Source organism: Bos grunniens, chromosome 20 (genome assembly GCF_055505025.1).
Source record: "Bos grunniens cultivar Pamir isolate PY7600 chromosome 20, Bosgru_T2T1.0, whole genome shotgun sequence".
In the NCBI taxonomy this organism is placed as follows: Eukaryota; Metazoa; Chordata; class Mammalia; order Artiodactyla; family Bovidae; genus Bos; species Bos grunniens.
Genome location: NC_141184.1, coordinates 72,268,793 through 72,290,360, shown reverse-complemented (window position 1 = coordinate 72,290,360; position 21,568 = coordinate 72,268,793). Strand labels below are relative to the sequence as shown.

Here is a 21,568-nt window from a genome sequence, read left to right as displayed (position 1 = left end):
GCAGCAAACATTGGCCCAACAAGTGAAAATCCCTTCACCAATACAATTTCTAATCAATCTTTTAACTACTCAAAAGAATCTGTGTTTAGACAGTTTAGAACATCTCCTGCCTCTCACAGTTGGGAGGCTCTGAACAATCACATGTGGCCGGAAAAACCTATTCAGGCAGGCTAGAGGATTTCCAAAGGAGTTTGTAGGTTGAAACACTGTCACACCCAGGAATTATTAACTGGAGCTGTAAGCTAACTCTTTTTTCAGAGAGGTAGTGGGGGACAGCCCCCCGTAAAGTCAGAGGTGTAGGTGAAAGCACAAAGCAGAAAGTAGGCAGACTCTGGTTTTGGGGGTAGATTGCTCGAGAATTTCCAGGGAGACTCCTGAGGCTTGATCCCCGCCTTTGCGTATGCCAAGCCTCCTTCCTCATGACCTTTGCCAGGGGCGGAGCTCGCTCCCCGCATCTCCCCCTTTTTTATTTCTTAAAACAGCCAGAGGCAGCTCAGTCGCAAGCTTTTGAATGTTCTGCCGAAGAATCCTGACAATACAAGGAAGAATGATTATGAGAAGCAAAATTAGAACTAAAGATATTAGACAGAATGTTTTTTCCAGTAAAGTTAGAGAAGGTGTGAAATAAGTCATTAGCTGCTCCAGTGGTGGTAAAATCCAGTCGACAGTGTTCCAGGGTCTGTATTTGATTATGAAATTTCCCTAAGTCCAGGCCAGTGTCAGAGCTGTTGCAAACACCTGAGATATGTTTTTTGATTTTTTCCCATTCATAATCTGTCTCGTTTACCTTTAAAGATGTCACGCATATCCACCAGTAATCAGCGTGGCAAGACAGAGCCATTTTCACTTTTAAAGCCTGTAACTCAGTCCCAGTATGCATTATTGCCTCTTCTAAGGCATCTACTCTCATCTCCAATTTTCTATCTATAACTTCCTGTGTTGCTAGACTTAAAGAGACATTTTTAGACATAGCATCAACATATTGGGCAGTATGCACTTGTTGAGTCAATGATATTGCTGCCACAGTAACAGAAGTAATTGCTGCTATTAAAGCTGCTATTCCTAAAATAAGTACCCACAAATCGTCATGATCACATTAAATCTTGTAGTTGTTTTAACACAGCAAGACTATAGTTATATGAATAAGTGGTTACATCATAAGATAAGGTGGACGTTGTAACACTACAAAGGAGCAAACATTATACTGAGGGTTTAAACAAGATGAGAGCACGCATTGTTCACAAGTCACTACATTGGGTCCACCAGTGAAAGTCACATGTACATTAAGTTTTCCAGAATCGTTGGTAAAGAGAAAAACATAAGGAGAGGGTAGACAAGCCAAAACAGAATAAGTAGAATTATTTTCTGGTTGGAGTTCGCACTGCAGCAGCCCCGTTGGTCCCGCCGGGATCTCGATGTTTATCTTGCCTCCCCTTCCGGCGGGCTCCTCTTTTGTGATCGAAGCTATGGGGGAACTGGATGTCTGGGGGTCTGCAACATGGCGAATCAACCTGTCCTGGATCTAAATTGGAGAATCTGCATCCTGTGGAAAAATACAAGCACATCCTCGACCGCTAGTTAATAATGGGTCAGGACCCTTCCATTGTCCTGAGAGGAGGTCCTTCCATTTGACTAATGGTTTTCCATTTAATTGCTCCAGGCATCAATGACGAAGCATTGCAGTAGTTCCAGCCAGATCAGTATTTAGAATATTTATTACAAAAAGAGCAAATATTTATTACGAAAAGAGCATGTTGCAAGATTTGATGGGGACAGCTATACTTAAACTCCCCTTCTTTTAGTTTTTGAATTTGGATTTTTAATGTTTGATGTGCTCTTTCCACAATGGCTTGTCCCTGGGGATTATAAGGGATGCCTGTATTATGTTTAATTTGAAACTTTATACAAAATTCCTGAAAAGACTTAGAAGTATAAGCAGGAGCATTGTCAGTTTTCAAGGCTTTTGGTAGGCCCAAATATGAAAAACAAGTAAAGAGATGTTGTATTACATCTTTAACTGCCTCTCCGGTACGAGCAGTTGCAATAATAAAATGAGAAAAGGTATCTACAGTTACATGAACAAAGGACAGTTTTCCAAATGAAGAGACATGAGTTACATCCATTTGCCAGAGTACATTAGGTTTGAGACTGCGAGGATTAACTCCCATAGGTAGACTGTTATAAACAGTGGGGCAGTGTAGGCAAGAATGCACAATCTCTCGAGCAGTCTCTCTGGGAATTTGGAATTGATATCTTAAAGCAGTAGCATATTGATGATGAAGTGAGTGAGAGGCTCTGGCCTCCTCAATCACAGTAGCCACTGTATTTCTGGTTAACAAGTTAGCCAAATCATTAAAGGCATTTTAAGGGCCGGGCAATCTGGAATGAGCCCAAATGTGTCCAATGAAAAATATTTTATTTTTTTTTTAATTTGTTTTTGTAATTTAGTTAACAAATGAAATATGGTAGTTTTATTTTCAGACAAAACCTCAGTTTTAATATGTGGAAACAACCTGACAATATACTGAGAATCAGAATAAAGGTTAAATTCCTCATCTGCAAACATAGGAAAAGCCTCTATGACTGTTGTTATTTCAGCGCTTTGAGCTGAAGTTTCCTGTGTTTCTAAAACCTTTTGGTGATTTTTAGTAACTATGGAGGCTTTACCGTTTGCTGACCCATCAGTAAAAACTATCTGAGCATTTGGAATAGGAGATTGTTTACATCTGACAGGAAAAATAACTGGATGTCTGGATATAAAATTTAGCAAAACATGTGAAGGTAAATGATGCAAAAATTTTGACCAAAATAGTTTCCTATAGCAATCTGCCAATTTTCAAACATTAGAAGAGCATCAAGTTGTTCCTTATTATATGGAATTACAATTTCTGATGGCTCTTTACCAAATAATTCAATGCTCCACTTTTTTCCTTTCATATCAAAGTAGCTATCAATCCTGGATAAGAAGCCACTACTTTTTTAGTTTGAGCGGAAAGATGGACCCACTCTAGGGGGCCGTTTTGCTATAAAACCAATTTTTTGTCTGGCCACCCCAATTACACCTATGGGGGTTTTATGGCAAAGGAATTATCAAGCAGTTGTCAATTTAATTTTTAAAATGTACATTTTAACAATAGAAATTTAGAGATATGTTAATTTAGGTCTAATGTTTAGTTTAGGTCTCTATAAATTTAAATAATACATGTATAACCTCCTTATCTCATTTTGATATACAGATATACCTAAATGCAAAGTGTATTTATATATGGCAACAAGTATAGACTTATTGACATAATATACTTGAATTAATCTTTATAATTAATGTTAATTAATATATATTACAGCAATACAACACATACACAGCTAATAGCAACCAACACAAACCAATGTACTGTAATAATACATGTCACACATATATAATTATACAGTATACAGAACATATATCATCACAGCACATCAATCCATACCAATTAATATCAGCCACACACATTATATTACTGCAATATACATTTAATTACACAGTATATATATAATACATATATTGATTTGTATACAAATTAAGTAAGTATAGATCTATTAAATAGAATTAGGCATACCTTTATTATGTTTTATTTATACCCATACCTAATTAGGCAAACTGTAGTTAGGCAAATATATTTATATTACGTATTTATAACAATATATAAAGTATTGTTAATTGTACCACCTGTTGATAACTAAGAAATTGAGAAAACCCTTCTCTGAGTATCTCCTATTTGAGACAGCACGTCCCTCCCCCATAGGGTAAAGGGGAGCTTAGGAACTACATATGGTTGGAAAGTTCCACAGGTATCCTCAAACTGCCAATCTAACATTTTTGAACTTTTAACTACTGTGGGGGCTTGAGGGCAAATGAAACAAAATTTGACCCCTGAAATCTATCAGGGCAACTTGCCAATCATCACTACTTTGTAAAAGACTTGCAGTTGATCCTTATTGAGTGAAATTACTATATTTGCTACTTCTTTTCTAAAAAGTTCCACACTCTTTTTTTCCTCCTTTTATAATTAATTGTGCCACCAAGCGGGGATAAGATAAAACTGTATTTCTTGGGGTCACCGGTAGATGGAACCAATAGGCCTTTTTGTCACAATCACCCTGTAGGTGTGTTTTATGGCAAGAATAATTTAATTTCATCTTTTGGTAATATTAATCCTAATTAACTGATCATTTAAAGTCTCATCTACTTTAACAAGAGCCAACTCTGTCTCATTAGTCAACTTAGAACTGGAATTAGGGTCGCTTTTTAAGCAATTAAACAAAGGCTTTAAATCTGCAGTGGTCAGTTTTAAATGAGGGCGTATCCAATTAATGTCCCCTAATAATTTTTGGAAATCATTTAAAGTTAGTAAACAATCTCTCCGCAGCTTCAAAGGGGCATTATCAGTTTTTAAAACTTTTGGCAGACCTAAATATGAGAAGCAAGTAAAGAGGTGTTGCACAACATGTTTATAAGCTTCTCCAGTTATCGTTTTGTAATCTAAATCTGGTTTATAGCCTTTTAGATGACAAGCAACCATCTAATCTTTGCTTGAATACTTCCAGCAACGGGGAACTCACTACTCTTCAAGGTTTTAAACTCTCCCTCACCCTTTTCTCTACAGCATTCCCACCCCGCATACCACTTTTTCTAATCTCATTTTCAGTAGTATGTGTTGGCCAGGAGTTGGGTCAGTCTTTCCCAGCAATGTTAAGAGACGTCTGTTCCTGTGTCTAATAGCCCTGACATTTTATTTTCTTGAATTAAAAGATCTTTTAAAGGCCTTGGAGCTGTAATTTCCTGCACCCCAAAAGCTAGATAACTAAATCTAAATGCTCTGTGGCTCTTAGCTTGAGAAGTCAAGGTTTTTCTTGTCTGATAGTAAGGTAAAAGCAAAAGCTGTGTTTACTCTTAGACATTTATTAATTTGCACAGTTTTGGTAGGCAGTGAGATCAAAACTGTAATTTCTCAATATAATCAGAATCTACTACACCATACACCACCCAAATTCCTTGAAAAGAAAGCGAGCTACACCCTAGCACAAGTCCTACAATGCCCTCAGGCAGGGGGCCAGCCACTCCCATTGGAATCAGAGCAACCGGCATATCAGGGGTTAATATTGTTCTCCAAGGAGCACTGCATATTGTGCACGCAGTCTGTTTTAAAATCTCCACTGTTCAAAAAACTTTTTATCTTCCTCAGTCTTAGGCAACACTTTGAGAGGCTTTGGGGGCAAAGTGGGGAACTCTTGGGCCCTGGAAGGCGCAAACAGAGGCGGCAGCAATGGCCTTAAATCAGAAAGTGGTGGATAAGTTTTTTTTGTTTGTTTGTTTTTTAAAGGTTTGCGCAGAGGGGGAGGGAGCTCGCCAGGGCACCTGGTCACAGCGTCTCTTACAGTCTCTCTCTTCCTCTCTTCCTGCTTTTCTCACTTTTTTCTCCCCCTTCATTTTTCACTACCCTTCTCTTTCCTTCGTTTCTTTCCCTTTACCCTCTTTCTCTCTTTTTCTTCCCTCCTCCCTCTCTTTCTCTCTGTATCTCTTTTTCTAACTTCCTTTCTTCCTTTCTCAATCTTGCTGCATTCCCTGATTCCTTCCTTCTCTGTTCCTCTCTCCTTTTCACTCTTTAGCTTTTTCTCTATCTTTAGATCTTTCTCTATTTTCTTTTTTTTTTTACTTTTTTTTTTCTTTTTTCTTTTTCTTTTTCTTTTTTTTTTTTTTTGCTTGGGTGAGGCCCCCCTGAGGGGGTTTTCTGCAAGGAGCAGGCTCTGTATATTGTGTATTTTTTTTTTAAAGCTCCTTTGTTTAAAAGAAATCTTTTTTATCTTTTTCAGCCTTATGCAATGCTCTGGGAGACTTTGGATGTAAACTGGGGAATTTTTAGGCCCTGGGAGGTGCAAGCGGAGGTGGAGTAGTCGCCTTAAATCAGAAATTGTTGGATAAATTTTTAAAGGTTTGTGTAGAGGGGGAGGGGGCTCTCCAGGGCGCCCGGCCGCAGCGTCCTGTAAGCCCTCTCCTTCCTCCGGAGGTAGAGCACAGTCTCCCTCCTTTTCTTCGTCAATGGCAGAAAATATGATCTGCGCAGAAGGTGGAGACCCACTACCATCCACCGCTATAGCCTCTCCCATAGGCTATCCCACAGCCTCATGATGAGGGTCCAGAACATTTTTAATCATATTTATAGGATAAATTTTTAGTTGTTTTTTACCTTCACCCAAGTATCTAAATGAACAGTAACCTCTTTAACAGTTTCAAGATTACTTGTATAAAGAGTTGCCATTCTTAGTTTCAGTGTTACCCATGTCAGAAAATTAAGTATAATAGAAGATAAAGCTTTTAGCTTTTAGAAGATCAGGCTTTTCTTTGGCCTTTTAACTCTAGAAACCGGGTTTTCTCTCAAACCCCTTTGACACTTTCAATAAAAACCGGGTTTTCTCTCAAACCCTTTAACACTTCCCACCAGTACTCGCCCTGTCTGTCCTACAGGGGGGTCCGCGGCACCCTGGGTGGGGGCCTATCCGTCCCGTAAATTGAACACTTTCTCAACACTTTTTCAATTCAACACTTTCTCAACACTTTTTCTGAGGTAGCTACCTTCGAATCAGCCTGTTCGGGCACCACTTGCCGGGGACCAGCCCCAGCTGATCCAGGGTATTCGAAGCGGGGAGAGGATCAGGAAACAACTGCTTAATTAAACGTTAATTAAGGATATAAAGAGTAATAGAATGAGGATAGCTCAGTGAAGAAATTCAGTGGAGAAAAGAGGCTGAAATAAGGATAGCTCAGTGAGGAAATTCAGTGGAGAAAAGAGGCTGAATAATTCAGCCAGAAGGTAAGAGAAAGAACGACATGGTGAGACCAAGTTTCGGTGAACAAGGCCCGCACTTTATTTTTCAAAGTAGTTTTTATACCTTAAGTTATGCATAGAGGATAATGAGGGAAGGGGTAGAGTCTTGCAGCAAGCCAGGCTTTCTTCCTGCAAACTTATCATATGCAAAAGCTTAGGTGATTTGCATCATCTTCTGGCCCAGAGGCCTGTTAACACTTTAAGACCTTCTCTTCAGAAAACTTATTTTTCTCTAAAGGTGATTGGTCAGGAGCCACCCTCCAAAAGCATTAGATAAAGTTGCATTCCTACAGAGCAAAGGTGTGGTGGGCTATAACAAGAAAAAGAATTAACTCAAGGGTCCCAGGTTACAAACATTAAAGCTACTACTTACACCAATTATATTAATCAATACACTGCCAGGGACACAGCAGGTAAGGGATATGGAAACTTAGCAGCAAACATTGGCCCAACAAGTGAAAATCCCTTCACCAATACAATTTCTAATCAATCTTTTAACTACTCAAAAGAATCTGTGTTTAGACAGTTTAGAACATCTCCTGCCTCTCACAGTTGGGAGGCTCTGAACAATCACATGTGGCCGGAAAAACCTATTCAGGCAGGCTAGAGGATTTCCAAAGGAGTTTGTAGGTTGAAACACTGTCACACCCAGGAATTATTAACTGGAGCTGTAAGCTAACTCTTTTTTCAGAGAGGTAGTGGGGGACAGCCCCCCGTAAAGTCAGAGGTGTAGGTGAAAGCACAAAGCAGAAAGTAGGCAGACTCTGGTTTTGGGGGTAGATTGCTCGAGAATTTCCAGGGAGACTCCTGAGGCTGGATCCCGCCTTTGCGTATGCCAAGCCTCCTACCTCATGACCTTTGCCAGGGGTGGGGCTCGCTCCCCGCAGGTCAACCTGTCTCTGAGACCTTCTCCCGGAGGAAAGAGCTTCGGGTGAGGAGGGGGAGAGAGATGGAGGCTGCACCCCGCAAGGGGACTGGGAGGTGATGGTTGGGGGTCGACCCAACCCGGAGGCCTCTGTGGCCCTCAGAGGACCCTCGAGGGTCCCCAGTCCACAGCAGGACTGTGTCGTACCCCCCACTCAGTTCCCAAGTGTGCTCTAGCCCGAGGCCCTTGGGTGGAAGTGGAGCAGAGAAGGGAACACTTCTGTCAGGAGGGAGGGGAGATGGGAGGGAAGACAGGTGTGGCTCCTGGAGATTCCAGACTTCCATCTCCTGTGCAGCACAGTGTTCACAAAACCGTCGAGCAGAGCAGCGTGTGACCCCGAGCAGGCTGAGCTGGTGGTTGGCCCTGGCCACTCTGCAGACGTATGGGGTGTCCTGTCCTCGGAGGAAGGCCCTGTCTCCTGGGTTTAGGGAATCCTGCACATGGAGGCACCACCTTCGTCCCAGAGACAAGACTGAGCAGAACCCGGGCGGTCCTGCAGTGCAGGCTGCTCACAGTCAAGGCGGGGCTGCCCTGCCTCCCAGCAGGCCCCTGCTGAGTGAGCTCCTGGCACCTGCAGGCCCAGGCCTTAGTGCTCAGGGCCTGAGCATCTGTGCTGGGCCTTGTTCAGCCCAGACTCTGGTGACACGCTCACCTCTGCTTTAATGGGAGACACCAGTGGTGCTCAGCTCCGAGCTGTGGGTCCAAGGCTTTTCTGCTGCGGGTTGTCTGAGGCGCCTTTAAAAACACTGAGAGCGGTGCAGACAGTGTTCCAGGCAGACCAGCGATTGTGATCCACAAACTTCCCGTGAGAGAGGGAGGTCAGAGCAGGCGTGGGCCAAAGGGGAGGTGGGGTGCCAAGGGGAAAGCAGAGCAGGTGCACACCCTGCCCTGGGACCTGAGAGCGGGCTCCAGGGGGACCCTGGACGCCCCAACCCCAGACAGCCGATCCTGTCCTAGTCAGCTCCACACCCTCGCGGCAGCACTGCCTTCCCCACATACAGGAGTTTTCCAGCTGCTGGGGATGAGCCCTGAGTGTCTGCAGAGCAGCGGGCGGCCTGTTGCTATTGGAGCCAGGAGGGCAGTGCCCTCCCGGGGGCCCTTTTGCTGTGAAATTGCCGATCTTCCAAATGGACAGGCTCTGGCTCGTCTGACAGAGTGAGCTCTCTTTTCTTCTAACAGCACTCTTCTTCCCCGTGTGTTTCAGCCGACCCCACTTGGGCAGCGCCCCGGACCTCAGGTTCCCTGTGGCAGACCGGCCGGCAGATTCCTTGGGCAACGGGGCGGTGCTGCGGTGCCCCCAGAAAGGCCGGCTGGCAGCGCTGCACGATGAGCCATCCGAGGCAAGGACCCCACCGCCCCCTTCCCATCCCTGGTGGGCACCTTGTGAGGAACCTGCCCCCTCACACTGTGGTCCTGAGGTGGGTTTGGAACAAAGCGCTGATAGATTGCTTTACGTCTCCCCATTTTCCTTTTTCTGGCTAAGAGTTTACTTTGAAGGCATGCTTTTTTTCCTTAACCAATTTTGATTATTTGTGGCCTACTGTGAGGCCCAGCATGGTACTAATTAGCACAGTTTTGAAATCGTCCTACGAGTAAATGGATACACATATCCATCAGCTTATAGTGAGAAGAATTCTCATTGGGAGTTTAAGTGCCTTTATCTTTTCGCCTCATTCATGCCATGTATTTGTTCATACATGTCTGTGTTTTGAGCTTCCACATTCAGTGAGCAGTTAGTTTGGGCCAGACATGGTCAGAAGTAGGACTCCAGCAGTGAATTAAAAACCGTGTGTGTCCTTTATCCACTGCTATGTAACGAATCATTGCAAAGCTTAGTGACTTCCCAGGGAGCAGCTCACAGTCCCCAGTGCCTGTGCATTCTAGCAGGCGGGCCTGGTTCAGGGCCTCCTGAGGGCAAGGGAAGCCCCCCCAGGGCTGGATGGCAGGCTTTCAGACTCACCTGGCTGCTGGGGACAGGCCGAGGTCCCTGCCGTGTGGCTTTCCCATGGCCTGGCGCTCCTCAGAACACCCTCTGAGAGCGAGAGTGCGGGGTTTAGCCCGGGGCCTTTCACGCCCTGGTCTCAAGGCCGCACACCTTCACTTCTGTTTGCGAGAGTGAGCTGCGAAGTCCTGCCTCGCTCAGGGGCTGAGCAGGAGTTGCCCCTTCTGCTTCTTGAAGGGAGGAGGATGGAAGAATTTGTGGACCCCTTTTTAAACCTGCGCAGCCTGTTGAACAGTAATGAGCAGGGAAAGGAGACCAGAGTGCCTGAGTTGTCCAAGGAGGAGGGGATGATCGTGTGTAAACAGGGTGGCCAGTGAGGTGACACCAGGAGGGTGACCTTGAACCAGAGACCCAGAGGCAGGAAGAGAAGTAGCCACTCGGAGATAGAAAAAGGGTCATGTCAACCAGCGGGGACAAGGGAGAGAGTAGGCCACATCAGGGAGGAGCCTGGGCTCAGGCCTGAGCAGCTCGAGGCCAGAGCCTGTTTCCTGAGGTGAGGAGGGCTGCCGGGGCGGGGAGCTAAGAGCCAGGCCTCAGCCCTGTTGAGGTGGACGAGCCCATTGGGTGTCCCGGGGACGTGTCAGGAGAACAGCTGAGTGTTCCGGCCTGCATCCGGGAGAGACCTCATTCAGGTCAGGGTGGACTTCGGGTCGTGGGCATACAGATGGCATTTAAAGGCACGAGCACAGTAAAGTCACCAGGCGGGTGCCGGTGGAGAGAGATGGGGTGCAAGGGTAGGGCTGTGGGGCATCCTGCATTCCAAGGTTGAGAAGGGGTGCAAGGGACTGAGGAATAACTGCAGGGAGGGCAGGGCCTGGAGCCCAGGGAGAGACATGCTGGGGGCTGGGGGTGGCATGGGGGAGGGCAAGGAAAGGAAGGGGCTTGGTAACTCCGGTTCCTCGAGCCCCTGGGGAATTGCCCTGCAGGGCGGGGCTCACCGCCTGCTGGCAGAGAAGTGGAGACCTGGCAGGGAGGGGGACCATAGAGGCCACTCCCAAGGAGCTTTCAGAGACCCGCAGTGGGCGCTGCAGGGAGCCCTGGAGGAGGAATCTGCTGGTTCCCCTTGTGCGATTGGAAGGCAAGAGAAGGGAGAGGACATGCCGACCGGGCTGATGGGGTGAACCCATAGGCAGCTGGTTCGCTGGAGCAGAGGAGGAATGATGGCAGGCGGTCCCGGAGCCAGCGAATGGGGTAGCCCAGCCCTGGGGCGGGGTTGTGATGAAGACAGGAGGCTAGGGCACTGGACACAGGGGCAGGGAGCCAGCAAGCCAGCACCTCGAGGCTGCCCCTCAGTTCCTTTGAGGTCCTGTCTGGGAAAGAAGGCAGGACCTGGGTGACAGTGTGGCAGGGGGGACGTTTTCCGAGAGAAGGGTGTGAGGTGTGAGAGCGGGAGGGCGGCACGGGGCCCCGCTGGCACTATCCCATGTGTCTCTGATGACAGAGCCACCCTTGCGGTGCGAGGAGCCATCCCCCAGAACAGCCCGAGGGCCTGTGTCCCGAGAGGAGAGCCGCGGAGGGGCTGGCCCTCCCGTCTCCTGGCTGCCCCTGCTTGCGCCTCTCTGTGGGTGTTCAGACCAGCCTGGGAAACGGAAGACTGGGAGCCTGCGAGGATGGTACACTCTGGTGAACTGGTACCAGTGATGACCGCTGATAGGGACCCAGCGGCTGCCGAGCTGAAGGGTTCTTTTTTCTTATTTTCCTCCAGCCTGGCTGATGGAGGCATGGATGTATTTTTGTAATTTTCAGTTTCTGTCTCTGACTCCATCAGCCCACCCTTGTGAATAACCTCATAGGATTGCCTGCTGTCCACGCTGAGACCTGAGTGTCACCAGGCCATCTAGGAACTGGATTCTCCCCCTGCCTGTTTCTTGAGTCCTGTTCGCTTAAGAGATGGCAGTGTCTCATGAGCATGGCCCATTTATCCAGAGTCAGGGCTTCCATGTAAAATTGGGTTCAGTTCCTGATAGACTTGAGCTGCCCTGAATGTCGCTGATGAGACGTGGTCCTGTCGTGCCCAGGTGCAGACCCCAAAGGAGCAGGACTGGGAGCGCACGCAGCAAGCCAGCATGCTGGCCGACGTGGCCCAGGCGTTTGAGAGTGACGAGGGCGTGTCTGACGACAAGGGCAACAGGGTCACCCTCTTCAGCTCGGCCACTCAGCTGTCGCCCGGCAGGCAGGCTGATGCCAAGACTCTGACCGTGATGATGCAGGAGCAGCTGGACGCCATCAACGAAGAGATCCGGTGGGTGATCCTGAACTCAGCTCCCCAGAAACTCGGTTTCTCTGAGGAGCTGTCTTCTCCTAGGGACGTCTGAGTGTTCCATAGTAAGAAACCTGACCTCAGGTCTGCTTCAAGAATTTTCAGTTTTGAGATGGCCCTTGATTACAGAGCTCGGTCAGCCAGGGCATTCTGTCCGTGGTGTGGTGTCAGCACTCTGTGGGGGTGGGGGGGCGTTGTGGGGTGTCCCCCCTCAGCTCTGAGCCCCAAGGTGAGTGAGGTACCGAGGCAGTGTCCCCTGCAGCCCGTGGACCCTCCTGTGTCCCTCAGAGGCCCCCATGTTCTGGTGAAAAGCCACCTGGTGAAAGCTGGGGTTTTGGGGTTGGCAAATTCCCACTCAGATCTGCATTTTCCTTTTTAACTTAATGCAGTGTGAAGATTGGCTTGTTGTAAGACAGTGGTCCAAGGACGTGTGTTTGAGTTTTTCTCATCTCATCAGTATATTTAAGATGTTTTCTTTGGACACCGTCTTGGCAGTTATAACAATTTTCAAAACAGGATAGAATCCAAAGGCCTGCCTCGTGGTGAGCGGGGGGCCTTGGGTCTGGGTGCAGCCAGGTGGCTGGGGGCCCCGAGGCCTGCCTGGTGCCACACCCGCACAGCTATGCCCGTGTCCCGAGTCCATGTTCAGAGTGGCCGCAGGCCGGTGACCCTGCACAGGACCAGGCAGAGCTGCTGCTCAGACTGTTCTCATCACGTCAGCCCAGGCCGAGGTGCCCGTTCCTGTCGGCCGAGCGGGATGCTCCAGGGGAAAGGCAGGGGGTGAACGGGACAACCAGCAAACGCAGGTGGTGTCGCCTGCCCATTTGACGCCAAGACAGACAGCTTTGTGGGCCGTGTTTGAGCACAGACGAGCTCAGAAAGATGGTCTTTCCACATCCCTGCAGGAAGTATGGAACGGTTATATATTAATATTTTTATTTTTACAGCAAGTTGTCGGGTAAAAGTGATTTTTCCTTATGCGACAAGTTGACTTGATGTAAATGGTCAATTCTGTCCATCAACTTGTTATCAACAGTGAAAAACTTTCCAGATGTATGAGTAGAAGTGAAGCTGGAGAGTTTACTTCCTGTAAGAATCTTGTATTTTAATTTGAAAGTCATTTTATTTGCATAATCCTGTATTTAAACTGCTATATAAAAACATCCACCACACATTAGGGGAGAAGAGCAGAAACTGTGAATTCTAGGTTAATGCAGCACATTGACATGAATCCAGGAACTCACACAAAGCTGGTGGAGAACCTCATCAAGTGACGCGTTTGTATATATACAACCTTTAAAAAAAAAAAAAAAAAAGATCAACTCAGCACTTCATCTGGTCTGGAGACTTGTGTTTAGAAACTGCAGCTTGTTTGTGAATTGCTGTTTTGATTATACAGAGTTCCTGATTCCCAGTGGAAAAGACTTGAGGCACTGACGTGCATCTCTGCCCTGAGAGCAGGGGAGGTAAGGGTTGTCAACTTGAGGTATCTCTTCACAGGAAAGAGAGTGGCCACCAGGGCCCCTTCAGAATGTTAGAGTAAATAAGTGAAATCAAGCGTGAATGATCAGGGCCAGTTTGTAAGACTCAACGCTAAGTTATTCTAAGTTTGAGAATATTCAAAAGAGGAAACGTAGAACCTTTTGGCTGAGATGTTCATTGAGCAACTGTTTCTGGAATTTGCTAATCATGACACAGAATGCCAGCCCAAATTTATTGTCCAGATAGGTTCCTCTGCTGACAAAGGCAGGTGACGTATTTTATTCTATTTTAGGTTGATCGAAGAAGAGAAGGAGAACACGGAGCAGCGGGCCGAGGAGACTGAGAGCAGGGAGGGCAGGGGGAGCTTAGGCAGCCTCCGTCGTTTTAAATCAGTGAGCTCCCTCAACCTGCTTCCCACCTCCTCGCATGCTGGCTCCTGCCCACCCCTGCCCAAGCCCAGAACGAGGCGGCACAGCCCGGCACAGGAGGGAGACCAGCTGGGCATCATGACTCTGGTATGTGTCTGCCTCCTCCCTGCCGCATCCCTCCCCCAGCATGCTGTTTTTTGTTTGTTTTTTGTTTTTTCTCTTTATACCCAGAAGAAAATCAGGTACATTTGCTATGCTCAGAGGTCTAAAAGTTTTAAAACCGCCTAGTCTTTAATCATTGCACAATGGCACAGTGACAAATTAGTCTTGATATTTGGACCACCAACTTAGCACGTCATCATGAACTCAGCCAGAGCCTGCCTCTGTAACGTTGGGCCTGGCCTGTGCTGGGCACAGCAGCTGCAGGGAAGTTTCTGTTCTCAGGGAGCAGACAGCTTCCTGAAAGTAGCCATAGGCAGCTCTCATGGCATGGGAAAGCCGTACAGCACATTCTCCATTGGGGATGCCTGGCTGCAGGGTGCAGGGCATGCGGTGGGAACAAAACCAAGAATCTACACTGGTCTGCTTGCTGATGGACCTGGCCACGCGCTCAGTCCAGCTCTGCGTGTGAAACCAGGTTAAAAGCCCAGGGCCCCAGGGCCCCAGGGCAGACGTCGGGCTGCCTCAGTTTTCTGAGTCTAAAACTGGGATGACGACCTAGGGCTTTTGGTGACAGAGTGTGCGGCTCTAAAGCACATGTTCCAGCTTTCTTGTGTGTTTAGCTTAGGTGTTGTGAGTGTATTGCTGTTTACCCCATGAAATCACGTGTACAACATTCTGCTTTGTAACTGGACTTGTATTGTCTCTTTTTTCTGTTACCACCCATTTCATGTTAGCTGCATTGTTAGTCAGCTTATAATTAAATTAACCGTGAATCATTTTAGCGGCCTGTGAAGTGGTAACCAGTCCATTTTGTGGTCTTTTGACACTGTTTTTATAATTGGCATCATTGGCTAATTAGTTGATATTTAAAATTCTTTGATGATTTCTCTGTGGTTTCATGCTTGATTTCTTTCCAAATATTTGGACAAAAACAGTTCTGTATGTTTTCCTTGCTGTTGGAGTTCTCTGACAGTGTGTCTGCTTTCATCATTGGTTTTGATTCCCTCTCTCATCCTGTTGTCTGCTTAGTCATCATGAATCCAGATCCCCCCCAGCCCCCGAGGCTGTAGTTTACCCATCCATCTCCCGTCCCCCGTCCCCTCACTTGCTCTGGTCATAGCCGTTCTGTGGTCCACAGCATGTGTCCCCTTAGTCGGGTTTGTGCTTTGTCTTCATGTGTCATTAAATGGTGTTTTTCCCCCATAGCAGTAAGTTGAATTGGTGTATCACTGTGCAGTTACAGGAGAAGGCAGTGGCAACCCACTCCAGTACTCTTGCCTGGAAAATCCCATGGACAGAGGAACCTGGTAGGCTGCAGTCCATGGGGTCGCACAGAGTCGGACACAACTGAAGGGACTTAGCAGCAGCAGCACGCAGTTATAAGCATAATATATGTAGATGGATCCTAAACTACATATCATGTGTAATTCATAAATGAGATTGTGCTTACATGAAGAAATGATCCTCTTAAGTGTAGAATTAATGGACTTTTAGATATGCAGATGACATCACCCTTAAGGCAGAAAGTGAGAGGAACTAGAAAGCCTCTTGATGAAAGTGAAAGAGGAGAGTGAAAAAGTTGGCTTAAAGCTCACCATTCAGAAAACTAAGATCATGGTATCTGGTCCCATCACTTCATAGGAAATAGATGGGGAAACAGTGTCAGACTTTATTTTTTGGGGGCTCCAAAATCACTGCAGATGGTGACTGCAGCCATGAAATTAAAAGGCGCTTACTCCTTGGAAGCAAAGTTATGACCAACATAGATAGCGTATTCAAAAGCAGAGACATTACTTTGCCAACAAACGTCCATCTAGTCAAGGCTGTGGTTTTTCCAGTTGTCATGTATGGATATGAAAGTTGGACTGTGAAGACAGCTGAGCATCAAAGAATTGATGCTTTTGAGCTGTGGTGTTGGAGAAGACTCTTGAGAGTGAGTCCCTTGGACTGCAAGGAGGTCCAACCAGTCCATTCTAAAGGAGATCGGTCCTGGGTGTTCATTGGAAGGACTGATGCTAAAGCTGAAACTCCAGCACTTTGGCCACCTCAAGTGAAGAGTTGACGCATTGGAAAAGACTCTCATTCTGGGAGGAATTGGGGGAAGGAGGAGAAGGGGAGGACAGAGGATGAGATGGCTGGATGGCATCACCAACTCAATGGACATGAGTTTGGGTGAACTCCAAGAGTTGGTGATGGACAGGGGGTCCTGGCATGCTGCGATTCATGGGGTCACAAAGAGTCAGACACGACTGAGCAACTGAACTGAACTGACACAATATCCTTTCTGTGTTGGTGCTTGTATTTAAGACTGTAAATCTCATCAGCTTTTGCACAGTTAATGTCTCTATTAGCCTCGTTAAAAAAGTATCTTCTATGGTTAATAAAATGTAAAGACTGCACCTGCTATTATGCTAGCTTTCATTCTTACATATTTTCACAGGGAACTTGGTTTAATGAATTTATTGTGAGAAGTTTTAAATCAAATTCTGTGTCAGGATTTTACATTAATGTCCAATAGGTGGTTAGATTTGTTCAGTGTTAAAATAGATATTATGGTAACTTCCTCATCAGTTAAATTACTAATTTAAAATATAACATGTTTTTGATTAAGAGAAACGAACTTATAGAGAAATTTGGCTGAGAATAGACACCTGTTAAGGCCCTTTGTTGTACAGAATGCTGTGCTTTAATAAATCATGATGTTGTAATAGAATGGTATCTTCTTGAGTAATAATTTATAGTGTCTCTCTAGTAAATCTTGAATAGCTTATTTAACTTCTGTGGTCAAAAAAAATGTTCTGCTTCCAGTCACATGTTCTGTAAATCTTCATGTCACTTACATGTTTGCCATCATTTTTGCTTTACTGTATTTGCCTCTACGGATTCTTGAAATTTTAGCTTCAAAGTCGCAATGAATCTGGTTTCTCTTCATTTCTTTGCATGCATCTATCAGCCTAGTGATTTAAGGAAGCAGCGTCGAAAGGTAAACTGTTTACTAATTTAGCAGGCCTTTGTTTCTCTGTGAAGTATTGAAGAGTCCTTATCGTGTAACGTGAATGATCACTGTGTGGTTATGTCCTGGTGAATAATTGATGTTTTAATGGAAGTAATGAAACTCACCCACCACTTAAAATGTGCTGATGGTTCTGTTGGAAATAGGTCATTCGTTGGGACAGTTGTAACAGTTTGCCTTTCTCCCACTTGTTTGCCTTCTGATCATCTCATGCTTGTTTATAATAGACATAGTATTATTTATTACTTTTAAAAATTTCTGTACTTATGTTTTTGGCCATGCTGCACAGCTTATGGGATCTTAGTTCCCCAAGCAGGGATCAGACCAGTGTCCCAGCAGTGAAAGTGCCAAGTCTTAACCTCTGGACCACCATGGAATTTCCGCTTAGTGTTTTCTTATAAGAAATGTCTGAATCAGAGCCATAGATGTTAGATTTGCGGGAAGCCAATTTAATGATGGTGGGTAGCAGTGTGCAGGAGACTCTGTGTGCCGGGCACGTGCTTTCCGAGTCTGTCACCTCAGCCCCAGGTGAGATCCAGATTGCTGCTATCCCCATTCAGCAGACATAGACACTGAGGCTTAGCGAGGCCGGGCACCCTGCCCAGGCTCTCACACCCAGCAGCATGGTGCAGACTGGTCTGATCAGAGCCTGGACACTTAAACGTGGTGCCGTCCAGCCACCTTTCCTCCAGAGGCTCTCGTGTGCATCACGGCATCCCTGATGGAGGGAGCATCAGGAGGGAGCTCTCTGCCTCTCCCCTCGGGTCACTTGGATGAGCCCCTGTTGTTGGAGTCCAGTGCCCCAAGGGCTGGCCTTCCTTGTCCCTCTCCTGCTCCCAGCCCGCTGACCGAGCACTCCTGGGCCTTCCCGCAGGACTGGGGTGGCTGTGCTCCAGTTCAGGCAGCTCAGTGCACGGGAGCCCTTCTGCTGAGCACAGCAGAGCAGCGCCGTCCCCCTGGGGTTGGTGACCTGGGTGTGCTGCTCACCTGCTCTGTGGCCTGCTTTGCCCTCCTGTTCAGCGAGGACACGGCACTGCCCTTCCTAGCCACATGTTGCACCAGTGGGGCAGCTCCCATCCTGGGGGAGGGCACCAGGCGCAGACCCAGAGGCCTTCCTCACGAGGAGGCCCGGCGAAAGGTGCTGGCCTGGGCCCTGACTCTGAGGCAGGTGTTTGTCTCCACTGAGTCCATAGTCAACCCAGGTGTGTCACTTCCCTGCTCTGTTCGTTGCTGTTTTCTGATTTTTATAAATGCTTATTTTAACTTGAATTTGAGATTGATCCGTGTTCAGTTCCATGTGGATAATTTCTAGCCTTTGTAGCCTTCTGTTGTCTGAGGGTTCTTGTTAGAGCTCAGGGGAGGGAGCCCAGTTTATCCAGCTGCTCTTAAATGAGTTCAGCTATATTTTGCACTAAGTTACTTTGTTGTCACCAAGCTCCTGTGGGGCTGCACGGGATCAGTATTCTTTACAGAATCCCACCAAAAAAGCACAGGTTAGTTGGTCAAAACAACGCATTCATTGTTTATAACAATACATGCCATGCATGTTTCCTAAAACCTCCCCTGGTTTAACCACACACCGAAATGTATCAGTGAGACCTGTTTGGACCCTGCAGGGTTAATCTGTTCCCACACTGTCTTTCCTTTCCTCACACCCAGGACCAGCGGAAACGCTGGGAGTGCAAGAGAGATCATCATCTTCTTCTTCTTCTTCTTCTTTTTTTTTTTAATTAGTTTATTTTTTAACTGAAAGATAATTGCTTTACAGAATTTTCTTTTCTGTCAAACCTCAACATGAATCAGCCATAGGTACCCATATATCTCCTCCCTTTTGAACCTCCCACCACTCTAGGGTGATACAAGATCATCTCTTAGTGAAGACCTGGGGGTGCCTTATGGAAACCACTGTGAGCGAATGACACTCGAACTGCGTGTAAGTACTTCAGTGGGTAGTCCCCAGTCTGTATGTTACCGAGACATACGATCCAGGCACACGGTGTTCGCGTGGAGGGGTTAGGTACCTTTTCTGTGTTTCTCTTGTTGTCATGGGTTCCAGTAACCTGCATCATCACTACAAATGATCTTGGATGGTGGCACAAGCTGTGTCTTTTTCTCCTTCAAACAGAAAGGTCTGGACGGCTTTGCTGAGAGGTTTTGTACTCTAGCTGTGGTGCTTCTGAGCAGCATCTGGCGATGAGCACAGTCCTTTCATCAGGGCAGTTCATGCCGTGCAGGATTCACGGTGCCAGCATCGCTCTGCTGTCCTGCCCTGCAGGGCCATCTGGTCGCTGGATTCCAGGGAGGGCCGAGGCCGGCTGCAGGGAGGCTCCCGTCTGGGGTCTCTGCACTCAGTCAGATGCTCTCGCTGCCCCGTAGCCCCGCTTTTTTTGAACAAGACAGTCCTTTAAGATGGCATTAAGCTATAACAAGGGTTTTTTTGTACTTGGGGGAAAGCATAGCTAATAGATCTTCAAATAAGTTTCTGGTTATAATGTAAAGCCTGTGTGATTGCCTTTTTCAGAACAGTCTATTGTTAGCCAATTTGACACTTACCTCACTCCCTCAGCTGCCAGCTATACGGGAAGAGGTAGGAGATGACAAGACCGCCATCAAATGTGAAACCTCGACCCTCGCCTGGCCACGGTCCCTTCGGCTGGGCCGCCTGCGCACGGGGGCGCTGCGCACAGCCACCCATGAGGACCTCGGGGACGCCCACAAGTAAGTGACCTGTGTGTGCATCGTCAGTTTCAGGAGCCCTGCACCTCTTGTCTTGAAAGAGTTGCAAGGATGATTTTAAAGGAATACCACTGAGTTCGGTGCCTGTGTTTAGTGGTGAACTTCAGGTGCTGGGGAAGAAGAGCTCAGTGACCTCAGTGATTTTAGAAAACGTCCATCTCTACAGATTGACTCCTGTGGGAGCTTTCTTCCTGCTCTGGGTAGAGGGCACGTTCCTGACGGTGACGGCCCCGTGCCTCTCGGGTTCACTCTTGAGGGTCCCTCTCTTTTCTGCAGGGGTCTCCTCTCAGGAGACCCTGTCCCCTCCTGTGACTGACACTGTCCTCATTCAGACCACCACTTGCTGAGCTCCCGTCCTGAGCCAGGCAGCACTCGATGGGGGGCACGTGTGGTCACCTGACCAGCAGCCCTGCACGGTGACCGTCGCTCTCCTGCCACGGCCGGGGACAGTTACCCTGTGGGAGGTGGGGGGAACTACCCAGAGCAGGGGAGCTCGTCTTCTCCTGGAGCGTCGTCACCTGCCGAGCAGCGACCCTAAGGGAGGGTCAGAGCGCCCTCTGCACCAGCTGGCCTGGAGTCAAGCCCTCCTCTCGGGAGAGCTCGAGGCAGAGAATCTCAGCTTCCCGGTGCGGTTGTCTGACACCGGGGGCCTGCATTGCTCGTGTGGAGTGTGGTTGGTGAAGGAGAGTCCAACTGTCAGCTGCGAGGTTGAGGCGCGGGTGTTGCTGGGTGCCTGTTTCTATCAGTAGCTCTTGTGGAGGGGTGTGTGTTTGCACAAGGGTGCCAGTTAAAGGTCGTTTTCTCTCCCCGAAGCTCCACAGGCTCTCAGGACAGCCCCGGGAATAACCCCAGCAGCAGCACCAGCAGCCAGGGCTCGCTGCACAAAGCCCCAAAGAAGAAGGGCATCAAGTCCTCCATCAGCCGCTTGTTTCGCAAGAAGGAAAAGGGCCGGCCTGAACACCCCAGCAAGGAGGCGTTAGGACCAGGTGGGTGCTTCACCGTTCAGAGGGAGGAGGGCCTGCAGGCATCTCCCTTCTGTGTCTCCCCTGTCGTCCCCACGAGGCTCCTGTCAATCATGCTGGGGGTCCTCCTGGGAGCAGGAGTGGAGGAGGCGTCTGTCTTCTCAATGGGTCTGAGATGATCGGCTGAGTTAATGAGTGGATGGTTGGATGGATGGATGAATTAAGAGTGGATGGATGGATTGATTAGTGAGTGGTGGATGGATGAACAGATGGCTCTCTGGATGGGTGGATGAACGGAGCATGGAATGAATAAAGCAGATGATTGTACTCCAGTGCTAGAAACATATTCTACGAAATTGAGTAGGAGCTGGGCGATGATTGTTTCATCCTAACAGTGATATGTGTTTGGAAACGGCCTAAGTGCTCCTCAGTGAGGGGTGAAGTACAATCTGTGGACACCCCACAAGGAACAGCCCGCCCTCCTTCCTGCCACCTTCCCCATCCCCAGGAGCTCATCAGGGGTTCTGCTCATGCCCCCCACCCCACCCCACAGCCACACAGGTCCTCCTGGGGTCCCCTCATCAGACAGGGTTATCATCAGGCCCCCATATCACTCAGCTTCCTCTCCTTGAGGACAGCGTATGTTCCTGCCTCTTCAGCCACAAATGTGTTGAGTCTCGTTTGTGCTGGGTGTGGGATTTACAGGGGTAAGTAAAGCAGATGTGGTCTGGAGCACAGTTAAGTGACAAGAGAGAAAAAGGAGCAGATTATTAAATGCTATCCTTATTAGTAGTA

The 21,568-nt window shown here is 47.5% G+C and overlaps 1 protein-coding gene across 1 annotated transcript; it reads left to right on the top strand.

The window, feature by feature from the left end:
- Window positions 1-11,400: 11,400 nt before the first annotated feature.
- LOC147350700 (liprin-alpha-1-like) lies at window positions 11,401-21,036 on the top strand. Its single transcript, XM_086362324.1, has 5 exons — window positions 11,401-11,470; window positions 11,765-12,032; window positions 13,825-14,047; window positions 19,642-19,793; window positions 20,625-21,036. The coding sequence occupies exons 1-5, from the start codon at window positions 11,401-11,403 to the stop codon at window positions 20,950-20,952; spliced, it is 1,041 nt and encodes a 346-aa protein (XP_086218450.1). The 3' UTR covers window positions 20,953-21,036.
- Window positions 21,037-21,568: the final 532 nt, after the last annotated feature.